This window comes from Tyto alba, unplaced genomic scaffold (genome assembly GCF_018691265.1).
Source record: "Tyto alba isolate M040663 unplaced genomic scaffold, T.alba_DEE_v4.0 Super-Scaffold_42, whole genome shotgun sequence".
Lineage (NCBI taxonomy): Eukaryota > Metazoa > Chordata > Aves > Strigiformes > Tytonidae > Tyto > Tyto alba.
In genome coordinates this window covers 40582178-40604897 of record NW_024881318.1, presented here as the reverse complement: position 1 = coordinate 40604897, position 22720 = coordinate 40582178, and the positions used below count along the sequence as shown (strand labels likewise).

The 22720-nt window shown below is 43.1% G+C and overlaps 2 protein-coding genes across 2 annotated transcripts; one reads left to right on the top strand and one right to left on the bottom strand.

Annotated features, from left to right (window-relative positions):
- Positions 1 to 1540: 1540 nt before the first annotated feature.
- ACER2 (alkaline ceramidase 2) lies at positions 1541 to 16413 on the bottom strand. The gene is given in 5 exon segments (XM_033003835.2): positions 1541 to 4389; positions 5085 to 5219; positions 10833 to 10973; positions 15286 to 15427; positions 16299 to 16413. Coding segments are annotated over 5 exon segments (681 nt in total). The 5' UTR covers positions 16375 to 16413; the 3' UTR covers positions 1541 to 4202.
- On the top strand, positions 16408 to 22710 carry LOC116964358. The gene is made up of 3 exons (XM_033003832.2): positions 16408 to 17279; positions 20347 to 21317; positions 21419 to 22710. Exons 2-3 carry the CDS (start codon positions 20760 to 20762, stop codon positions 21845 to 21847), a joined length of 987 nt encoding a protein of 328 aa, XP_032859723.2. The 5' UTR covers positions 16408 to 17279; positions 20347 to 20759; the 3' UTR covers positions 21848 to 22710.
- The last annotated feature ends 10 nt before the right edge of the window (positions 22711 to 22720 follow it).

Below are 22720 nucleotides of genomic sequence, written 5' to 3'. Positions count from 1 at the left end.
TTCCAACTGCCCCCTTTGGGGAAGTTTCTGCCTCATAAGTTTGGAGAAGGCAGCAGGTTTGTGTTTTTTACAGAGAAGTAATTCCTCCATCTCTGGAACTCCTGTGAAACTCCTTCCACGTGTAACTGGCTCCTGATGCTGCAGCTGGTACAAGCTGCCATCAAGGCCCATCCAGAACTTGAGCACTGCTTTGGTTTCCTTCCTGGGTAAGCTCTCTGTTATTTTAACAGCATGGTTCTTGAGACAGTTTGTCTCAGAGGCCTGGATTCTCTACCTGACCATCTGTCTGGCACAGCTTTGTAGGAAATTATCTCTGTGGCTCTTGCCTCTGTCAGATTTGGTCAAAATAAGCCAGGAGCTCTTAAATTATCAGGGAAGTGCAGTAGTACAATGATGTTCCCCATGTTTCCATGGAAAACCATGTCAATAATTTCCAGGTAGATCAGGCTGAGTGACAGGATGATATACGAGACAATCCACCAGCTGTTTCTGACATCTTGCCAACCACAGGCATTAACTCCAAGTGAGTAACATTCTTGAATTATAGCTACACTTTCACACAACAGTTATTTCAAGGCTAACCACACTGGCTTATGGGGATCCACAACTGTCTCAAAGAAGGTCTTTTACATGGAACGAGAGGAACTGTGGTAAAAGGGAAGGAGGAGGGGAGGGGCAGGTGCAAAGCTATTATACAGACGTTATTTTCCTCCCTAAGCTGGGAGCACAGCCTTGAGTAACAAATACTGAAGATTCACATTTTGTTCTTCTGGATGTACTCACTCTAACCCAGTTTTCTGGATTTGTGGTCAAACAGACCACTCATTTTTAGCCATTTCTTGCTACTTGTCCCAGGTAGCTACTTGGTACTTGATTCATGGGCTTGCAGCTTTCCAAATATTTGCTCTACTTGCAGAAAATCAGTTTGCTCAGCAAAGCAAACTTTATCTCATTAATGGTCATCTATTTAAATGCAGTCTCCCTCCCCCTCTAAGAGTCAGAACAGCTGCTACCTGTGTGAGGGAGAAGTTATCTTTACAATATTGCAAGGTGTTATAATGGCAGCTGCATTCTTCTCCACAAATATGATGTATGAAAAGGCAAACAATATTTATTCCAAATGCAATTTAATGTTTCAAAGTATTACATGCTTTCCACAAACATTCAGTATACAGACTTCAATGGAGATGGAAAAAAAAAAGCCACAATACCACTCCCTACATACTATTTATTGAGTTTTTAGTGACTGTGAATTGGGCAAGTGTTTGCCATCACCAAGAGCTCAACATCCTTTCTTAAATAACTTAAACATTCAAGGAATGATGGATATCTCACACCAATATACAGAAGCTACATTCTGCTCACCATACTACTGCATCCCACTAATTAAACTAAAATACAAATTGAACCTAAGGACTAGGAATGCACTCACTTCCTGCCAGCAAGGGAAGAAAGCATTCTGGGGCTTTAAAACCTGAGGGTGCGTATACATCACTTCATACTCCAACATAATACAGATACTTGTGTGCATGTTTATTCATCTGTATGATCAGGGTAGCACACAACCCCACTGTGTGCCAGTCACATACTTCTTTGGGTACTAATGTGATCGTGAACTGGAGCCTTAGTTCAAATGGCAATCTGCAAAGCTGTGAATCTGGTCAAAACTGCATGTTTTTACTTTTTAAAAGAAATGTAGCTTTTGTCAGAGCATGTAAGTTAATATTAATTTTATGTGAAGTGCAGTAACTACATCTAAAAGTGGTGGGCTAATGTTACAGTGGTATACTCCCAACCAGTTCTACAGTGGCACTTTAAATATCAGAGAGTGATCTTTGTTCACAGAATCTCCTATAAATAGTACAAAGGCTAGAGGCTAGTTAATAAAAATACAGGAGATAATACTTGGCCTGTACCTGCATTCATTCACCTCTGGAATAACCAAATGCACTACTGCCATTTTTTAAATTATAAAATTACTTCTTTCTGAGCAGACAGACTCTGCAGAGCAGAAGACAGCAGTTGACAGCAGGTTAACTGGAGCCCTCTGAGTCAGAGGTTGCTTTCAAACAAAATATTAAGTAGGAAGGCTTTAGTAATTTTGAATAGTACATTATGTCTGCAGTTACTAATTTCCCAAGCAATAATGAAAATAACTTATTTACCATAACATAATAATTTAGCAAAGAAAAATATCAAAAATCTTATTCAAAGTAGGGCCATATCAGGCATCAGCAACCTTAGCTGGGTTCCAGCCAGCAAGCCTATCTGTATAAGTATCTAATCATATGACTGATTTCAAACCAGAGGAGTGTTTGAAACTGAGCATTTCAAAATCAGGGAGAGAGGAAGGAAAAGGAAAAAGCTGCTGTGTTTCAAAGAGTAACAAGCATTACTGTATGAATTTTTACAAACAAGCTTCATACAAAAATTATATGACTGTGTCCCAAAACCAGGCTTCTCTCAGACAAATCTACTAGCAAGTGGTGTAAATCTGCATTTTTCCACTGGACATATTTTGCTGCTTTCATGATCTGTCAGTTAGTCTGACAGTAGGCTACTTACTCAGTTTGAAGTTATCCAGAAGACAGTCGTATCTCCCACTAACAACATTACATGTAACAGCATACATCTTAGCTCTTGTTTTCTAAGCATAAATTTGAATACAAAAGTTATCCGGAAGGTTTTACTATGCTTGAAAGTTAATTCACCCCAAAGTTCTTGTCAAAATCCACTTTCCTAAAGACAATATAGAGTACATTTTCACATTGATAAAAAGCAAGTACAACACGAGACTTCTTAGCAAAACACAGAGGAAGTGGTATTTCCTGGTCTAATACTCAAAAAGGAAATACCACTTGCTAAGAAAAGTGTATATCCAAAGCCTTAATCCACTTACAGTTCTGATATTAGGTGGAATGTAAGCAGACCCTATTTTTGCCATATTAGCAGCTACTGTTGCTGATATCTGAAAAACATGCCTGGACTTTGCACAATTTTTTAAACAGACTTAGCATAAATTGCTTGCAAGAACCACAGACATTCCTGAAGCTCAACCCCAAAGTATAATCTTAAAAATAAGTGGGTCTAGACATCCCTTATCTTTACAAAACAGGCTGAAAACAAACAGAAAATTTCAATCTATTGTTCTTTTGTAAGAATGCAAGACTCAATATCACATTTCATTGCTCACTGAAATCTAAGTCTTCAGCTTCTTTTTTATGTGGTTATCTATTTTTTTCATAACTAGCAGAGTACTGTTCATGTCACTTTGCAATGCATTGGTGAGAAAGTAACTCTCAAATTACACATACAGCTAGGCACCTATGAGTTTTTATAGTTTAATCACACTGTCAACCCATGCTGACCTGACACCTCACTGAAGGTAATATTAAACTTCTGTTTTAGCTGCGACGCAAAATTCAAGACTAAACATGTCTGCAGAGGTAGAGGGATTTCTATGACATTTCTGTGAGAGGGAAATATGTACCATACAAATGTCCATAGGTCAGTGGAAATACAGAAAAGTTCAAAACCCTTGAACTCCTATACAGTTTTAGGGACTGAATCTTCTGTCAGCTATTCCCGCATTTACACTGCCTAACTGCACTGATCCAGCTACCCACTTGCAAACACTTTGCACTGGTCTCCTGTTGTACTTGGGGAAGCAACCACATACTCCGTGAGCTAATGTGATGCACAGCTAGGCTGAGAGAAGCATGTGCTTCGAGCACACTCTTGTGGTCATGTGCAACCACATCAAAATCAGAGCTAAGAAGGACACAGAAGGACATGTAGGCATCTTGGACTGGCTTCTTTCACAAAGGTGGCCTTAAGCCAGAAGTTACAAAAGAAGTGAATCAAGTACCAGCGGTGACCTACTTTAGAAACATCATTCCTTGACACTGGTATTTGGAAAGAGACTTTATCACAAGAAATGCTACATTGAAAACACAGTGCAAAACAGAGCCAACTAGAGAAGCTAGTGGTTACCTTAGTGTTCGAGAGCCTCCACCTTCTTGCTTCCTCTTTCCTCTCCAGAGGGAGGAAATCACGCTTGCCTCCTCTTTCTATGACACCTGAAGTGCTGCATATCTTAGAAATAAGATAAAACACAACCCTATTCATTTATCATTATTTAAATATTGTCAGTGCTGGAATGTAAGTTGAAACTCCATCCCCATTCCATGACCAGCTTAGCTTCATGTGATCTTCAGAGGTGATTTCTTGTGTGTGCAGAGAAGGGTGATGTAGGGAACCCCAATGAGTGCCCATCTTTCACTGGGCCAGAACTTTATGACAGGGCCCTGCTCAGGGATCTCAGAGGCAGCATCGAAGTAAGCAAAGCGGACACAGCCCAGGTATGCCACAAGACAAATCGAAATGTGCCTGAGAATAGACACCCACAACCGTCCCCCTCCCCTCCCAAAAAAAGGAAAGGAAAAATTAGTAACATGACTTCAGTAAAGCAATCAAATATATCACCTATCACCATGCTTTAAAATCAGTCTGTCCTTCACCTTTTTCCTTTGAGTGCCCCATAGGGTTGCTGTCTGTCTTTTGCATGCAGACAAAGAATAAGGAAAATGGCAAAACCATAGCTTATCCTTGGTCTAAACTGGCAGCAGTTTTCTGGCCTCTCTGCACCTGACAAATTTGTGCAGAAATGCTGAAATATGGCACCTTGAATAAGAAACCATAATTTTCTGAATTTTCTGGGTGGTAAAGGAGAAAAGTCATCACAGTCCTTCACTGCTGCCCCACTGCACCCTCAGTTACTACAAGTGAAGTTTAAGATTTCACAGTCACTGCTTCAGTTGAACAGCGCTGTGGGATTTTTAGTAAGCAGTAGGGCAAGGAATTCAGTTATAATTGATGAACTTTGTGTCTGAAGAATGTCATCAGGCCAAAGAAACTCCTAAAGCTGCTCCCTTGGATAGTGTGAGACTTGCTCTGGGCTTATAATCTTACCAGTAATTCTACTTAGCACTAACCAGAAATAGCCACCAGGCAGCACAGAAGAGCAACGTGGTGAGGATGTATTGTATTTGAATCAAACTGTGGTGTTTACGGACAACACTTACCATACATAGTGCAAATAGGGGAAGTTAAATGAGGACCAGATCTCACAAAATGCTTTGTCACTGATCCAACAGAAAAGTGCTAGCATCCACCAAAGACCTGAAAAGAGACCCAGTTTGTACACACGCAGCTTTTCATACCTGAGGAGAAAAACACAAAGAAATTGTTATAAAACAGAATAAAAATTGCTTAGTAATGGCAGCTTGATGCTTTTTGGCTTTAGGTATTTTAGGGTAGGATTCACAGTGCTCTGAGAGCCAACTTCTAACTCCCCAAAACACGGCCTGAGGAAAACAGCCTGAGAAAAACAGTGGCTGGGACTGAGAAAAACAGCCTGAGAAACACATAAGGAATAGGGGTGAGCAGAAGCCCTCCAAGCCAAGGAATGCCCCAAACATTCGCAAGTAACAAAACTAACTATACTCACAGGGTGAATAATGTGAAGGCTAGAGCTGATAACACTGCCTGGATAGCACAGGACACAGTTGGGATAGGGGGCCCAGTGGAGACAATATGGCTCTGCTCTAGTGCATCCTGTAAAGTTTCAAGGGCCATCTGTTCAGTGAATGACCTTTGCTTCATTGTCCACAAAATGCATATTAAAGTTGACACCCTTGTATATGCTACATCATCCCATGAAGCACCTTATCCCTCCCCATATGTGTTAATATGTAGGTATGTGGGCCAACCTGGGGAATGGACCCAAAGGGAGTGTGTATAAATTAAGGGGGGGCCGAGGCAGGCAGGGGAAAAAAGAAAGCACGTGAGCGAGCAAGCAAGCAAGCAGGCAAGCAACAGAAAGAAATAAATTAATAAGATGAAGGAATTCCTCATGAACTCAAACAGGACCAGCACAGGACCCCGGACTGGTGATCTCTACTTCTGTACTCTTTTTCTCTATCTCTTTTCTTCTCTCTTCCCCCTTTTTCCTTCTTACCATTAAGTAATGCAAGGCATACTACATTGCTTGCCATGATTTGTTATATATTTCGCCAATTATCATGAATCCAATTAGTACACTGTGGAAAATTAATAAATGTTTGTGCAAGGACTTTGAGACTTGTCTCACCGTTGTCCACTCTGCCAGGGATTTATGAATCTAAGTCACTTGTCTCCCTCATCTGAGCAGGATGTGACAAGTGCCAGGCACACATCTTTAGAATGGCTTCACCCTAAATGTCAGAGGAACAGAGCAACTTTACTTACAGTAAATATGGCTCTAATGCAAGGCAGTGGTGGGGTGACAAAACAAACCTTTTAACAGTACCTGTGTTTTAGGTACTGTCTTAAATACCAATATGCAAATGGTGGGCAAACATCAAAGCATTTCCCTATCTAGGTTGGGGTATCTAGGACAACTAGTGATTAGTTACTGGCTGGTAACAACCAGCCACACAGCAAGTGCTCAGATTTGTTCGTATTTGTCAGTATATAAAGACTGGTAAAAAAAAAAAAGGAACTGGATGAGGTTTTTTTTTAGTTGGATAGTTGATTTTTCCCCCTACAAGTTAGTATTATACAATGTATACAGAACTTCTAAGGTAAGAACCTTTACCCAGAGGGCCCAAAGAAGCATGCTTTAGTAGATGGCAAAAGCATCCACACCTCAGAATTCCTCTGACTAAGCTGCAGTTCTCTCCCTCCACAAGAAACCCAAGTTTTTCATATAGAGGTACACCAGAGAGAAAGAGAGCATAAAACAATTGCTCACATCTTGGTTGTCACATCTTGGAACTATCCTAACAACTGCGCAGCTTAGCTTAAAACAGTAAAATCGGGAAAAAGAAGGCATCAATATAATCTTCAGGTCCCAAACCACTATGAAGTAAATAATTTGCTGTCTACCTACACTTGCTATTTTGGGCTTAGGCTTCTTGGTGCCAGTAAATGCAGCTCTGCTGTTACTGATATCTATAAATCAAAGCTAGACTGGGATATGACCAGCCTTACATGGCCAAGGGAAGGCATGGCTCAGCTCCCCTGCCTTCAGCAAGACCAAAGCTATGATTTGGGATTTTCCCCCATGTATTTTTTTTTGTTCTTGTTGTTATTCTTGATTAATTTCCCAGGGATCTGAGAACCATTCAGTACTCTTGGACAATTCTTGCTTCAATGAACTGCTCTTCTCAGGTCAGTGATATGACCTCCCAAAGCACTCCCAAACCTACTAATCAGATGACAGAATAAATTGTTTAAAGTGACTTGTTTGAGCTACATCTCAAGAGTAAACCAATAAGCCAAACCTCTAGCCAGTGTTACAAGCAATATTCAGCCTTCATCAGGGTTACAGGCCCCTGTTTTCTCCTTCTACTTAGTAGAAAGAAAACAAGTCAATGCTAAGCTCCCCACAATCTCTTCCTCTGTCCCAGGGTCTTCAAGAGGGGCTCCTTGTAATCCACACTCATCTTCTATGCCTTCCACCTTTGCCAAAGAGTTATTGGGAATGCCTCCATGCCTATTCCTCTCCAGCAGATCACCAGCTAGCTTCTCTGCTCCAATCCAGTCACCCCAGTAGACTTGACACTGAATCACCAGTCATCTTCTACACAATTCTTGGGCTCATTCACTGCATCTGGAAGGTGAGCAATGACTGGCAAACAGGTCCTTTAAAGGGACACTTCACCTTGTGACACTTAGAAACAATGTGTATTCCTGGAGGATGGAGCTAGAATAGCCAAACATGTCTTTACTGTCTGCACTACTGTGGTATTTATGGTCCCTGATCTTCTTTATACATGATTGTCCTCAACAACTAACACAGTGCAGCACAGACCAAAAAGCTCTTTGGTTCTTCTGTCTTCTGCACAAAATACTTGTCAGCCTGAAACCTGTTGTTCTCATTTGATACATTTACAGAGCTCTAATTTTTCCAACATTTACCATTAATTGTCTCCAAGGCCACACACAGACTACAAACCACAGGCTACCCTGCATTCACTGTCAGGGAAGTAGTAATGTCAGCTCTGCCCCACAACTAAAATCTGTCACTATACCCTCCCACACATGTGAAATGATCTCCAACTGCTCAGTTGGAGGAGGACAGGGGCAAAGAATGACTCCTCCCTCTCTGTGGTGAAAAAGCAGATCTGTCACTGGTTCAGGAGCTTTGCTAAGGGAGCCTAGCTAAGCATCCAGAAAAAATTCAAACATACACAGAGTTCTCTGTCCAGGAACACTTTTCTGAACGAAATGCAGGAGCAGCAGTATACCTGCCTCTGGTGTATTGCAAGCTAAAGAATTAGTACAGTTTCCCTGTAGGATATTTTTTTCTCTCTTGAAATGCTATTTCAGTTGATATTTTAACAGACATTTGGGATTAAGAAACTCCTAAGGCTGAGCAGAAGGCACCTTTATAGCTACTGGATTAATGACAGAAAAGCTACCAACTACCTAATCTTGTTGACAAAAGATTTTCTCCAGTGTCCTTTACGCAAATTGGTTTTAGGATCTGGCATTTCTTTTTTAAGCCATCTATAAATAAAGTTGCATTCAAAATCACCACACCTATCTTTATTATTCAAAATAGTGCTTCAACTACTAGCTAAACTGTAATCTTCTCCACAAGGAAGGTATCACAATAGTTGCCTTCATAACAAGAACACCTATGTGACTGCCACAAAAATTAATACTCCACTTAGCATATAAACCAAAATGGCTTTTTTCTTAGGCCTGAATCCTCCAATCCATTTGGCAAACCACCAAGACAGTCTCAGGAGGCAGGGCTTGCCCAAGATGGCATCAATACTGTCTGTGCTCTATACTGTAAAAAAGGCTTGTTTCTTGGAGATAGCGTCTTTACATTTTAAAAGGCTACAATAAGCACAAAGAAAAGAAAGGCTGAGGAGATTTTTGAGTTGCCTATCAAGTTCCAGAGCACAGCTATACGAATTCTTCCTTACACTCTTTTATGAGACACCCCTGTAAGAAATATAACCAAGATACTGCGCAGTTTTATCAGTAAAACTATACTGGTAAATCCTCCTCATTTTGGAGGATTCATGCTTATACCAAATGGCTAGACAGTATGCACCGCTTCATAAAAGAAGAGGGAAAATTGTTATTCATCAAAAAACACTGCTGTATTAAGTACATCAGGCTTAATTCCCTTCCATTAATGGTAAAGCAGATTTACAGTCTTCAGTGAGACACACAACTGTCCGTAAGAGCAAGATGCTAAACCACGTACCTAAGTGGATGCATGCATGGATCAATTTTGTACATTTGACAGATAAAACTAGACTGCTGCGATGAGTACTTGTGCATTCTGACAGAGGAATGGGTGTGCATACTGAAAACACAGAGGCCCTCCTGGATTTGTCTGAAGGACAGAAACAACATGAAACTGGATCCAATTTAAGATAAGAGGCTTGGCCTCAAACATCCAGCACCTTCAGTCAGTGTCCATGCCTGTCAATATCTGACTAATTTGAATACCAAGAGGAGAGGACAATTAATCTGCATGACTCAGTGAGTTCAAGGCTGCAAAGTAAAGCTGAAAGCTTACTTGAAGAACTTTCCCAATGCAAGATCAGTCACAGAAATAGTACAGATTGTAATGACAGGTTTGCTCAGTACCACCATCAGGTACTGTGATTTATTTTTATAAACTTAAGACTAGATGCTGCACAGTGTACTGCAAAAGACTACTCTAAGGCAGAAAGAGTCAAGCACAAGTAGGAGAGCACTGCCTGCTGATCTGTGCAATAGTCCTGACTTTTTTATGATCATCCATCATAGAGTCTTCTGTTCCTGCAGTGAAATACACTCTGCTTAGCAGGATATCTAATGGAAAAAGACTCATGAACACCTTTACAAAACATTTTTAGCAGAGGCTTCCACTGCATGGAGAAGCAGTAGCAAACTAGGGTAAGGCAGCAAACAGGTGAATCTCTGTTCTAACAGGGGCAGTCAGAATGCAGACATTTGGTTCTACTCTTGTTTTTGTTGATGGATATTTACATATGCAATATGTAAGACCCAACATAAGTTGTAAAATCCTCATCAGACAGCAGACAAGAAAGAGGAAGGGACAAGTTCATATGCTGGTATTTGGTCCTTTTTGCAGTAGGTGAAGAGATGTAAAAAAAATAAGTCTCCAGACAGCTGCTGGTATTGCTTATCATGGTAGGACTCTTTAAAAATGTTAAGATCAGTCTCAAGTTCTTCTTTATTTGCATTCTGGTTTTATAGTTTCTGAGGCCCTGATTGATAGCTATCCTGTACAACCTAGTGATTAACCTTATCTTTGTCAGTCTGACTCCATCATATTATCAATGTTTAAACACAAAGTGGTGTAAGATTCACAGTACAACTTTGAGAGCTAGAACATCTTCCATGCATGCCTGGGCCTTGCTCCACATTCCCTCTAGTTCCCTCTAGTACCCAGACCATGATCACGCGATCACCTCACCCTTATGCAAACTATACAGCAGAAGTGCAGTCAGTACACTGAAACCCTTGCCCCTATTCCACAATAGATAAACAAATCTGAGTTGGATCAGGCTGCAGCAAGAGATATGTTTCCAGAAGACAAACAGCATCTGACCTAGTATAATGGCCTAGAAAAAAAAAAAAAAAATCCTTGCCAAAAACATCCGAACTGGTAGATCAAGGTTATACCAGAGCTGTGCATGCATGTGGGAGAAGCATTTCTCATCTGCTGTCACAAGCACTGAAGCCACATCTAGTGTATCATCACACAATGGCCTAAGGATCTCAGAAAGCAATGCTGCATTCAGGAGAAACATACTCATCTCTTCAACTCAGCAATGAGCAAAGCTGTGCAGGGAACACCCAGAGTCATTAGCGAGATGTTGTTGATGGCAGGCTTAATGAAGGCGAGACAGGTAGTAACTCCAGACAGGACACCACCAGCAGCTTTAAAACAGCTCCTGAATAGGGTTTTGGGGAGGAGAACTGCTTTTAATTCTAAACTTTTAATTACTGAAACCAGAAATCTTAAAATTATTTTAATAATGTAACAAAATTTATGTTTCCCTAGGTGAGTGCAGAAGGTACAATGTCAATGTGCCTAAACTGGATGTGGATCTTGCACAGATTTGCATGTGCATGCAAATAATCATATACAAAAACCACTGTTGGACTGTGGCCATCTGAAGCAGCCATGTGTGTGTATGTATACATACACATGCACACACACACTATCCACTGGCTTCAAAATCCAAAGGCAACACTCCAATCTTCCTCCTCCCACAATAAGTCAGGAGCAAGCCCAACTGCACACAGCACTCTACTTCCTCAAAGCAGTATTGTGTCATCATTCTTCATGCTTTTAACATGGATTTTTAGGATATTTTGTTACTGTTAATGCCCTAACTTCGAGTCATTTTACCGGCTGGTTTATTTTCCTTTGCCTCTTTTAAGCCTTAAAGATATTAAAAACTATGAGGTATGCAAGAACATTTCTTTTAACCCAATTCAACAGTAGGTGAGAGATTCCCACACTTCTTGAAGATTACAGTTTGGTATATTCTGAGGATAAATGAAATCACAGTTGGGCCCTATATAGGGCCCTATATAGGGCCTGACAACTTTTAAACTAAAATTATGTCAAAAATATGTTTAATCTTCAGGTTTGGACTTTAAACAACCCATTTCCAGTCTGCAGCAGGACTATGGCAGACAGAGGATCATCATACTGCCCTTCAACTACTGGTCCATAGCTTTTTAAAACTAGTTGCTGTCCAAGGATGGCTTTAATGTCCGTAATTCCATGTCTGAAGTAGGGTCTCAGTATACTTGTGCAGCACTATTCCCTAGCCACAAGTGTCATCACCTTCACCTGGCTCATTCCAGCTGTTTTTTGCTTTAAAGTTTTTCTTTCTGCTGGAAAGCAACAAGTTACTTAAGTAGGAAGTTCTGATCAGATGTGAATGCCTTAATGACTAAAGACACCACAAATTGGTCATGGTAGATATTAACATTTGCAGCACTGAAGATCCAAAGTGTGATGCAGATGAAGAAAATGAAGCCCACAGCAGTGAACATACGATAGATATAATCTTAGAGCATTATCTAGGCAAAGCAAAAAAAAAAAATATATATATATATAAACCAAATGTGCTTTGTGTTAGGGCTTGTTGCCCACTATGTCTTTCTTCTGTAGACTTCAGAAAGGAATCCATACCTTAGCATGTAACTGCCTGTTTTGCCAATTGATGGGGCTAACACAAAGGACACACACACCAAGCTATAGAAATGGGCTTATTTTACTTTAGTTTAAGGCAGCAGAAAGAACAAGCAAGGTAATGCACCTAGTCATTACTACATAAAGCTAGCTATAGTGATTAAGAAAGATACATCACCAGTTGCCCTCATACTTTACCATCATCCAGACCCGTGCATCAGCTGGGGAGCCCCGTCACAGCGAAGGGTCAGAGAGCCTTTCCCGGCAATTGGGAAGTCCCACGCAGGGCGTCCACTCATAGGTGGGGTCTCCGTCTGTGCTGTGAGAGGGTCTGGCTTTTATACAGTTTAACAAACAAATCTATACAAAATGCACGGGAGATAGCTGGTAGATTGACATGCCTCACTCTGGCTTGTCTGGATCTGGCCAGGATCTGGGCACGTCTGAGGAGTTTCTGTTTTTCTTTACATTTGGGATTTATAGTTACTTCCTGTTGTTTACTTAATAGCTTTCAGGGATTGTTCCCAGGGTTGCATTTTCATGCTGATAAGATGCTGGTTGCTGGTTGGGGAATTCACTCAGAAGTCAACTTTGGTTTGAGGCCTATTGTTTGGGCCTTTTTTGTTTCACTGCCTTGACAGATTCTCAGGAAGAAGGGTTCTGAGAAATTTAGGATACAGGATATGCTTCAACTCATCTCAGTATTTTTAGAAGTCAGTTATAACCTGGGAGACTATTATTTCTAGTTTTAACACTGCTGTGGTTTGAACTTGGTCGGCAGCCCAACACCACACAGCCACTCACTCCTCCCTTCTCTTCCTGCAATGAGAAGGGACAAATAAGCCAGGCTTGGGATTCGAGATAGGACCAGGAGGGGCAGATCACACATTATGGTCATGGGCAAAAGGCAGACTTGTTAGGGGAATTAAAAAAGAACATAGATTTATTACAGACACTAACAACAACACTTAACAGAATAGGACAGTGAGAAGCATTGCCACATCTTGAGAACACTTTCCCCCCACCCCTCCCTTCTTCCCAGGCTCAGCTCTGCTCCCGATATCTCTACCTTCCCCCCGCAGCAATGTAGGGGGCAGGGAATGGGGGGGTGCAGTCAGTGCTGCCACTTCTTCCATCTTTGGTGGAGGGACCTTCTGGAACTTCTCCCCCTGCTCGATCGTGGTCCCCCTCTCACATGAGACAGTCCTCCACAAACTTTCTCCAACGTGAGTCCCTCCCACGGACCACACTGTTTCCTTACATTGCTCTGGTGTGGGACACCAACTTTCTCCAACTGGAGTCCCTCCCACGGCTGCAGCCCTTCCCGAGCTGCTCGGGCATGGGACACCCCCACATGCTGCAATCCTCCCAGTGTTGAACTACAAAAGCGGGTCTACCTTTTCCAACAAACCCCCGGCCTTCGTCAGGTACAGACACCTTGATCAACCATGCAAAACACAGGCCATAAATCAGTGTCTGCTCCACCGTAGATCTTCACAGGTGGCAGGGAGGGGCCGCCTTGCCGTCTCACCACAGGATACAGGGGGGTCTCTGCTCAAGCACACCTCCCTCCTCCTTTCTTCCTCCGCTCCTCCACTGACCAGTGTTCACAGAGCAGCCGCAACTCCTCCTCACAAATCCGACTCCTCCTCACCAGGTTACTTCTTAAATATGTTATTGCAGAGACGCAGCTGATCAGCTCAGTTTTGGTGTAGAGAAGGGTCTGACTTGGAGCTGGAGGAGCTTTGAGAAGCTTCTCACAGGGGACCACCCCTATAGCCCCCTCCCTGCTACCAAAAAACCCCACCACTCACTCAAACCCAGGACAATCACCAAGTTTCAAAAGAAACAGGATTTCTCCCAAAAAAGTGTTACTCTTCCTTCTAAAAAGAATACACTTTAACCTCGTGGCCCATAGTATGAACCTACACAGTACACTATCAGAAGACAGTAATAGATGACATACAGCAATCCCCTTAGGCTTCTGAGAAATAATTCATATGTAGTCACAGAAATTCTTCAAGACTGAACAATTCCTCACTTGAACTAAATGTCTAGAAGTCATGTAATTGACCAAAACACCCCAGTAAAACCTGTTTGCCTGTTAAGCTGATGGTGTCCTGCAACAGCACTGTATTGCAATATGCAGAAGTACTAAATGCACACCAACATGACAATGCCATTAGACTACATAGACTGTAAACAGTAGTTCAAGATACACTTTTCTCAGTGCAAGCTATTTTGAGGAATGGTCAATCTAGGTACCAACCTTCTCTGCGCACACACTCCCCCCCAACTTCTAATTAGGCATATGTCAAGAAAAAAAAAAAAGAACACAAAAAAACTCCCAGACATCAACAGCATAAGGCAGCAGCCTCAGCAATTTTCAAAGAGCATTGGTGCTGCAATTCAAATCTTTTCATTACCTCAACTTCTTTACTGCATAAAAGAGCAATATATACAAAGATTATAGCACATTTTTTTTAGGGGGTGACAAACCACAACCAGATTCTTTAAACTGGCTACAACACACTTTCTTTAATCCTGCAAGAAAAAGAAAAAAAGTCCTTTTACAACAACAGGCTTCTAAACAAACACCTAGCCTTTGAATACTTAAACACGATCCTTAACAAGTGCCTTAAATATTCAGATGAAAATTCAGCTGACTTCCATAGGTTCACCTGTATGTACACTTTAGGATATACAAAAGGAAGGGGGAAAGATGGTTTCTTTTACTTTACTTTAGCCCCAATTTACATAAACTACTCATGCAAAGGTCTCCCTAGAATCAACAAAAACAGGCACTTCCAGAAGCATATCACCTCATCGCAAGATCTGAAGTTACAGGGAGTAAACCCCACCATCAGCAACTGCAGACTCAGGAATTTTGAGCAAAATGGGCTGATACAAGCAACAGGAAGAGAACAGAGTAAGAAAAGATAGCAGCGACATTGGTAAGGTTGGATGACAATTCAGTGTCATTACATGCAGGTTTACATGTTAGCACAAGAAATTTCAAGAAACATGAAAATGTACATGTATGATTGTATGATTACCTGTCATTTCAAAAAACTCTGGGCAGGTGTCTCCTAGGGAACCACATGGCAAGGGCACACATCAGGACCCAGAGAATAGCCAGCTCATCCAGCATCTGGCCCAAGAAACTAAGGGTGGCATGAAAGTAAACAGATCCGATTCCTGGAAGAATCAATTAAAAGACAATATGAACAGTTAGAGTACTGTATAGACTGAAACACACTGCTCAGTTTCAGAACTTCATAGCATTTGGTCTAGAAAAGGTTTAAAAAAAGAAGAAAAACCATAAAACAAACTGCCAACTTTCCTAAGAAGGCAGTCCAAATCATCAGCACCTCATTGATTATGAAGCAAACTCATTACTAAAGCAGCAGCTAAAGATGGCAACTCTTGCTAAAGAAGTAGATGTATGTGAAAAAACATCAGGTGGTAAAGTTAAATGCAAAACCAATTAAGAAACAAAAGCCAAATGCTGCTTCTGATTTTTCTCAATAGCACAAGAATGGGTAAGACAAAGATGAAAAGCAGTATCTGATTACTATTCCATGATACAGGTTTACAGGTGGGAAGTGTCACACTGCCGCACAGGGCTCTGATTATCCCTTTAAAAGTTCCCAGTGCCACCAGGAATGAAAAAAGCTTAAGAATATCATATCTACAAAATAGCTAAGTCTTTGGGCCTTCTCAGTACAATGCAAAACCTATTATCCCCTTCAGTTGAGCTGGGAACTTTCAGCTCTCATTTAAGCAAAAACAGAGGAAGGAGAGTCAGCAGTGCTGTATAGTAAGCCCAGACACAAACAAAGTTATGCAAAGGAAGGAAAAGAAGGGAACAGAACCAAGACCAAAGTTCCCACTGACCTTTGCAGAATGCATTTTCCTTTCAGAAACTATGGTTGCTTCAAGCAGGTACAAGCAAAATCCTCTGCAGAGGTCAGGATTGCTTTGTTTTGCAAAACAATCAAGCACAAGCAGGAAAAACTGATTTCCTCTCTCAGTTCATGCATGAGCAGGCAGAGACTAACCAACTTACCAACCACAACTAGCAGAGTCCATATTAAATATATGCCACTGTTGAAGCAGGTTGCATATTGAAGGAACAAGTACATACATATGGGTGGTGAAACAAAAAACAAGATGTTGCTTATCTAGGGGGCGGAAAAAACCAACAGTATCACAAGGACAGAAAATAAACAAACCTTAAATATTCACAGGCTGCCTAAGACATCTATAAAAACATTGTGTCATCCAGTGAAGCCCCACCTCAACAAATTATGGTCCTCAATTTCTGTCAAAGCTGAGCTGTTTTTGCAAAGCATCAACTTGCTTTGTTTAACATCATTAAACTAATAGCAGCATAAAAACTTCAAGCAATGTAAAATGTGGCTAGTGACATCTTTAAATTACCTTTCAAGTCTCTTCCCAGATGAATTTTATTGAGTGTCTGTAAGTACTCAAGACTGTTGCAATTCAGGAAGACTACAGTAGCAAGCAGCTGAGGAACAGGATGTCCTGGCAAGTGACTTGTCCTCTCAATGGCTGTCAAGCCTAGCATGGAAAAAGCACTAGAAATACTGGCATTACACAGGGCTAGTCAAGCTTTGTGAAAGTCAAGTCACTGAGCAATAGCTATTGTCTGTGTCTTGGTTTCAGCTGGGTCGGAGTTAATTTTTCTTCTTAGCTAGAATAGTGCTGTGTTTTGGATTCAGTATGGGATTTGGTATGAGAAGAATGCTGATAATACGCTGATGTCTTGAGTTGTTGCTAAGGGATCAAGGACTTTCCAGCTCCTCATATCCTGCCCATGTGCAGGTGTACAAGAGGCTGGGCGGGAGCACTGCCAGAGCAATGGACCCAACCTGGCCAATGAAATATTCCGTATCATGCAACGTCATGCTCAGTATATAGAAGACAATTGGCTGGGACAGAAGGGTTTCTCTCTCTCTCTTCTGGGATTGTGTGTTTGGGATCTTAGCTTCTCTGGGATCGCTAGCCAGGAACAGGCTGGATATCGGTCGGTGGGCGGTGAGCAATCACATTGTGCATTAGCCATTTGTACTTTCTGTTACTGTTATTACCATTTTATTTTATTTGAATTATTGAACTGTTTTTATCTCAACCTATGAGCCTCCCTTTACCCCTCCAATTCTCTCCCCCATGCCCAAGGCAAGAGGATGGTTAGCGAACAGCTCTGGGGTGTTCGGCTGATGGCTGGGTTTAAAACACGATAGACCTTTTTGGCATCCAGTGTGGGGCATGAAGGGTTGAGATAACGACAGATCTGGCCAGAGCATATTACAGTGAATTTGTTATAATCATTCATTATTTGGTTTAATAGTTGCTTTTCATAATGTTGGTTTATCGGCTGTTAAGAGCTGTGCTACTTGTTCTTAGTTCTGCTATGCATCACCTCACTTGCTGTATATAGTCCCAACACTGCTGCTTATCACCCATGGGAGATGGATTAGGATTTTTGCTTTGCTGTACTATGTAACACTTGTTTATGGCACAATAGTTATCAGTCCTGAGACTAGTCTGGTAACCATACCCAGCACTGTTGTCATCTCTGTACTTTGGGCGGCATCCAGTGGAAAGGGTTAACAATTACACCCTCTGCCTTTTCTCCTTGGGAGAGCCAATTCCCAGGGGAGACATCTTCCTTCACCCTCCTCTTCTCCTCCACACTACTTATGGCAGCTTTTGAGAATTTTGAAATTTTTTAATATCCTTGGAATGTTGACACTAACATGGCCATCTTATTGCTAGGAGCCAGCATGTTTCTCCCCATGGTTCAGGTTTTGCTCAGGGTTAAGCAACTATTTAAGAGTAACACCTGCAGATCTACCCAAAGGCTGGAGAGTTAGGAGTGGCAGGGGATGTGGGATAGTATGGGCAAGTACCTAGAGCAGTGGGCATCCTTAATGTTTTGGAACTTTACCTGTGAACAAGTGCAGAATACCGAAAAAAATAGTAAAATATTTGGAAAAAGTATGCTGCCACCCTGGCAATTCCAAAGACACCACACACTTAGATACACTGCAACTATTAACACCGCTCTTTCCAAGCAAGGGACGCACCTATCCATTTGTCTATGGTTTCAGAAAGTATGTTGCATGTGCAATTTTTTACATAATACACAATTGGCCTACACAGTTTGCTAATGTACAATTCAAATGCTGATACAGTTAAGATTAGTGCAAAAATTAGTAATAGGAGTACCGAGAATTCACTTGGGGATCTGCAAAAGGAAAAGATTAAAAGTTATGGCCCTGGAAAAACAGTACGCAGCCCATCAATAACAGTCCATCCTCTGGCTTCATACAATTCTGGACCTTTAGTTTTCATTTCCAGATACTTAATTGTATGAAAGGAATATAGGATGTGGGCCACAGAGGGAATGCCAGATGCTTGTTTGGATCATGACCAGATAACTTCACTCACATCTGGCCACACTCCTGACACAGGACGTTTCCTTCAATCCTACCAAAGCTCAAGTATTCTTTACTGATACATCTCGCAGACAGCAGCTGCAGCATTGAACCACCACAGCAACACCTGCTGCACTACTTCTTTGTGAGCAGAAAGCAAAAATGGACAAAGTAGCTCTCTGAGTTCAGAGGGCTTATATCTTCTATATCCTGATCCATGAGCATGCCACTCACATACACTAAAAGACTTTTGTAGTAAAACAGATTATGTAGAGAGAGCACAGCACTCTTTCACACCCTTAAAGCTGATAGCTTCTTAAAACTTTTATCTCCATGCCAATAGGGAACAAAAGAAGAGGAATAAAAACACTGGCAATTCCCTCTTTAAACGGAAATTTAGCAAGAAATATGTATTGCATGTACAACTAACTGAAGTACTGACTTTACTAGCAACAGTAAAAAAAAAAAGTTTTCACGTGTTTAAAAAACAAGCAACAGCTTTTTTTGTAAATACCTCTGCACAGGGTAAATTCTTTTGATCATGTGGAGGCATCTGTTTATGTTCTGAAGTAGCTACACTGAATCATACTTTATTCATTTCAGGTGGGGGGAAAAAAAAAAAAAAAAAAAGCTAGTTTACCTATAACTATTCTTTCAATTTGAGTTACAAAGTGTTTTGTGGACTCTTTATTGAAAGAGTCTAAGACTTAAACACAAAATCACACCAGTCTAGCTCATGTAGGTTTTAAAAAATTAGTCTGATCTATTTGTACAAAATCTCTGAACAGATATTCTCCTACTGATTTAATACTGCTGAGGGCTTTGATTTGCTTTTTAACTAAATCAAGTTAAATTTATGCCTAACAGACAAAGATTGAGTCCCACCAGAATAAATAATATTTTTTTAAAATACATTTCATATAAGCTATTCCAGTTTTGTGCTTACATGAATATTGTGTGAGACCTCAACTACAACTCTGACCTCTGCCACGACAGTTTAAAATGCAGATTAGCAAAATTTTAATCTAGAGTTTAAAGACCCAGATGCCAGATTCAGGTCTGCTGAAGAGTTCTTCCTGAACCTTCAAGGGGGTTTGAGTCAGAGCCAGAACTGAGGCATCTCAGAAGGAATGAAATTTAGACTCCATTTAAGGTGCCTGTTAGAGCAGGGCCAAAATTTCCCAACTGTCCTGTGAACATCTGGCTTTTTGGGGACACAGTTGCACAACCCCACCAACACACTGTGAGTCACTGTCTTAGTTTTCAGAAATTGCTAACACAGAAGACAAACCCTTACAAGTACTTGTTACTACCAAAGAGAGGTTAAACACAACTACCCTCAAAACAGCCTCTTTTTTCCTCCCCTTTTGGTATACATCTCGATGATTTGTACACAACTGCCACAATAGAGAGGACTCTGGCGCAAACTTTTTACTCTGTCTCTCTGTTAACCTGTCTGGAACTTCAGTTATTCACCCAGACATACCTGCAGCTCCTAGCACTTTGGAAGCTTCTGTACCACTGCTATTGTGTTCACTACAGTTGGAGGGATACCCATCCCCTTACACAGCAGGCTCCAAAAACACACTTGCTGTCTTCAAAAAACTTGTTTATCCTGACCTTTTCCTCCCTTTGTTTTTGGTTCTTGCACAGTGACATCAGACACAAAGAAAGCAGACAGTTTCCCCCACACACCCTCAAAGTCCTTCAATGACACAGACCAGCTGCCACCCGATGATTTTGGCAGCAAACTACAAGAAAAAACAACAGGTTATCAATGTGCACCCTGTACCATGGAATTACTTGGTCCGTAAGTGCAGCATCCTCCATGATACACTCCTGTGAGTGAAGCAAGATACCTACTTCTTTCTTCCACTAAATCCTAGCAAACACAGCCTGAAAGGGAAAGACTGCTCAGACAAGGGAAAAATTTGGGAGAAAAAACCTGAAAGACCATTTTAAAGTACAAAAGAGGCAAACCAGAAGCTCCACCTCCTCATTTGTGCACACACCACCTGCTACAGAACAGAAAATAGGCAGGGTATTTGCAGTGTTTGCTCCTGGACATGTTTTTAATGGAGACTCAAACTACCAGAAAACCTGATACATTATCTCACTCTGGTGGATCTACCTGTCACTGCAATTCTTTAAATCAACAGGATGTAAGGAGCACTGCTCCCCTTCCAAGATGCGTGGTACATGGCAGTCTGTTGGTGGGGCTATGCTTTCGGAAGTGCTCTCCAGCAGCTGAGAGGTATTGGGATGGTGTGAGAGGGCTCAGGGGGAACCACAGCTTACTGGACAAAGCAGCAATTACACTCGTACTCTTCCACCCTTATCCATTTTTAAACAGATATCTCTTCTCTGACCTCACCCTGCAACCTCAAGGTGAATTGTTTTTGAGAGATTTGCCTTCCTGGACCCTGATCTACCTGGATGAAATCCAGTTCTGCCTCCAAACACTAAGGTGGTTTTTTTTTTTTTTTTTGATCCACCACCACCTTGCAGGCCACCAAACAGCTGATACCCGTGCAAACAGGTGCCAGACGAGCAATCCAGCACCAAAAGTTCTGCACTCGGCTGCCACAAGGCTAGATGTGGACGACGAGGAGGCCTGTTGCCCGGTGTGTTCACCGAACAGCTTGTCATGAGCCCTCTCTAAACATCCCCATTTTGTACCTACAACACCAAACCGCTCATTTTTCTTTGATTTTATGCGTATCAGGGACTGGAAAAGGAAGAAGTTGGCAGCAACAGAGAAGCATTCTACAGACCTGTGAAAACCCTCTGCGAGACGGACTCGGCAGAGGCCCCCAGGGGGACGCCCGCCTGCCTGCTCGCCGCTCCGCAGCCGCCGCGCAGGGCAGTCGCCGATCCCGCTGCACGGAGAGCGCCCTGCCGGACCTCCCCCGCCGCCGAACGCCCCGCCGGGATCGCTTCTCTTCTCCGCCCCGCACCGTGTTGTAGAACTCGGCGATGGCGGGCACGATGGTATAGTTGTCCTCGCACCAGTCCACCTCCGAACTTCCCGCCCACAGCTGCTCCCACCACACCAGCACGCCCGTGGCGCCCGCCCGCCCGCCTCTCCAGCCCGGCCGCGGCGGCGCCCCCAGGCGGTCGCCCCGCCCTCCCGCCTCGCCTCGGCCCTGTGTGAGGCGCAGGGCGGCCTCCCCAGGCCCGGCAGGGCTCGGCGCGGCCCGCCCGGCGCCTGTACGGCAGCCGATGGCGACGGCCGGGTTTCTACACAACCGGGGCTGTCAGCCGGGGGGACCGCTGCAAGCCAGGTGGACTGAAGCTCTTCATCCCTGCTCCCGCGACGGCTTTGAGCAGCCGGCTCCCGCACACAGGTGACCCACCGAGCTGCCCGCCTCCCTCCCTCTTAAAAATGCGCCTTAGGAGTAGCTGCTCAGACTGTTTAATGGGAACGCGCGGCAGCTTACCGCATTCCCCTGTAGGGAAGGCGACACAGGCGGGGGAGCGCCGCCCCCGCGCTTGAGCGTTGAAGACGTCTTCCTGCAGGCGGTCAGCGGTTGGGCCGGCGGAGGCAGGCAGGCGAGGGCATTTCACGCCCCGCGAGACGCGAGAGGCTGGCGCAGAGGGTAGTCCCGCTTCGCCGAGTACCGAGAGCTTTCCCCCCACCGGAGACGGGGCTCTACCTACCGGCCCGCCCCGCCCCGCCTGCGGCCCGGGAAGCACGTGCGGGGCGGGTGCCGCTCAGGCTGCGCCGAGGGCCCGCCCGCCCGCGGGGAGCCAGAGCGAGCGCCGCCGGTTTTCTGCTTGTTCGTACGGTCAGCGCCCGGACGGACACACCAGCCCCGTTTCCGTGACTCTACTGTCACTTAAACGAAAGGTCCCTTTCGTACCGCCAGCGAAATTGGACGGAACCGTTTTCCTGCCATAGGCCGCACCCGGGCCTGACCCCCGGCTCGTGGAGCGAGGAGGGTACCTGGGGGCGGCTCCCGGCTGCTGCGAGGGCCGGAGTCGACGCACCGGAGAGCTCTGCCCGGGCCGCCGCCCACATCAGCAG

Excerpts from the sequence above, each read along its gene's own strand:
- LOC116964358 (XM_033003832.2), top strand. The coding sequence starts at position 20,760 with ATGTTTTTAATGGAGACTCAAACTACCAGAAAACCTGATACATTATCT. Across the intron at positions 21,318-21,418 it reads ACGAGGAGGCCTGTTGCCCG|GGACTGGAAAAGGAAGAAGT; the intron begins GTGTGTTCACCG and ends TATGCGTATCAG.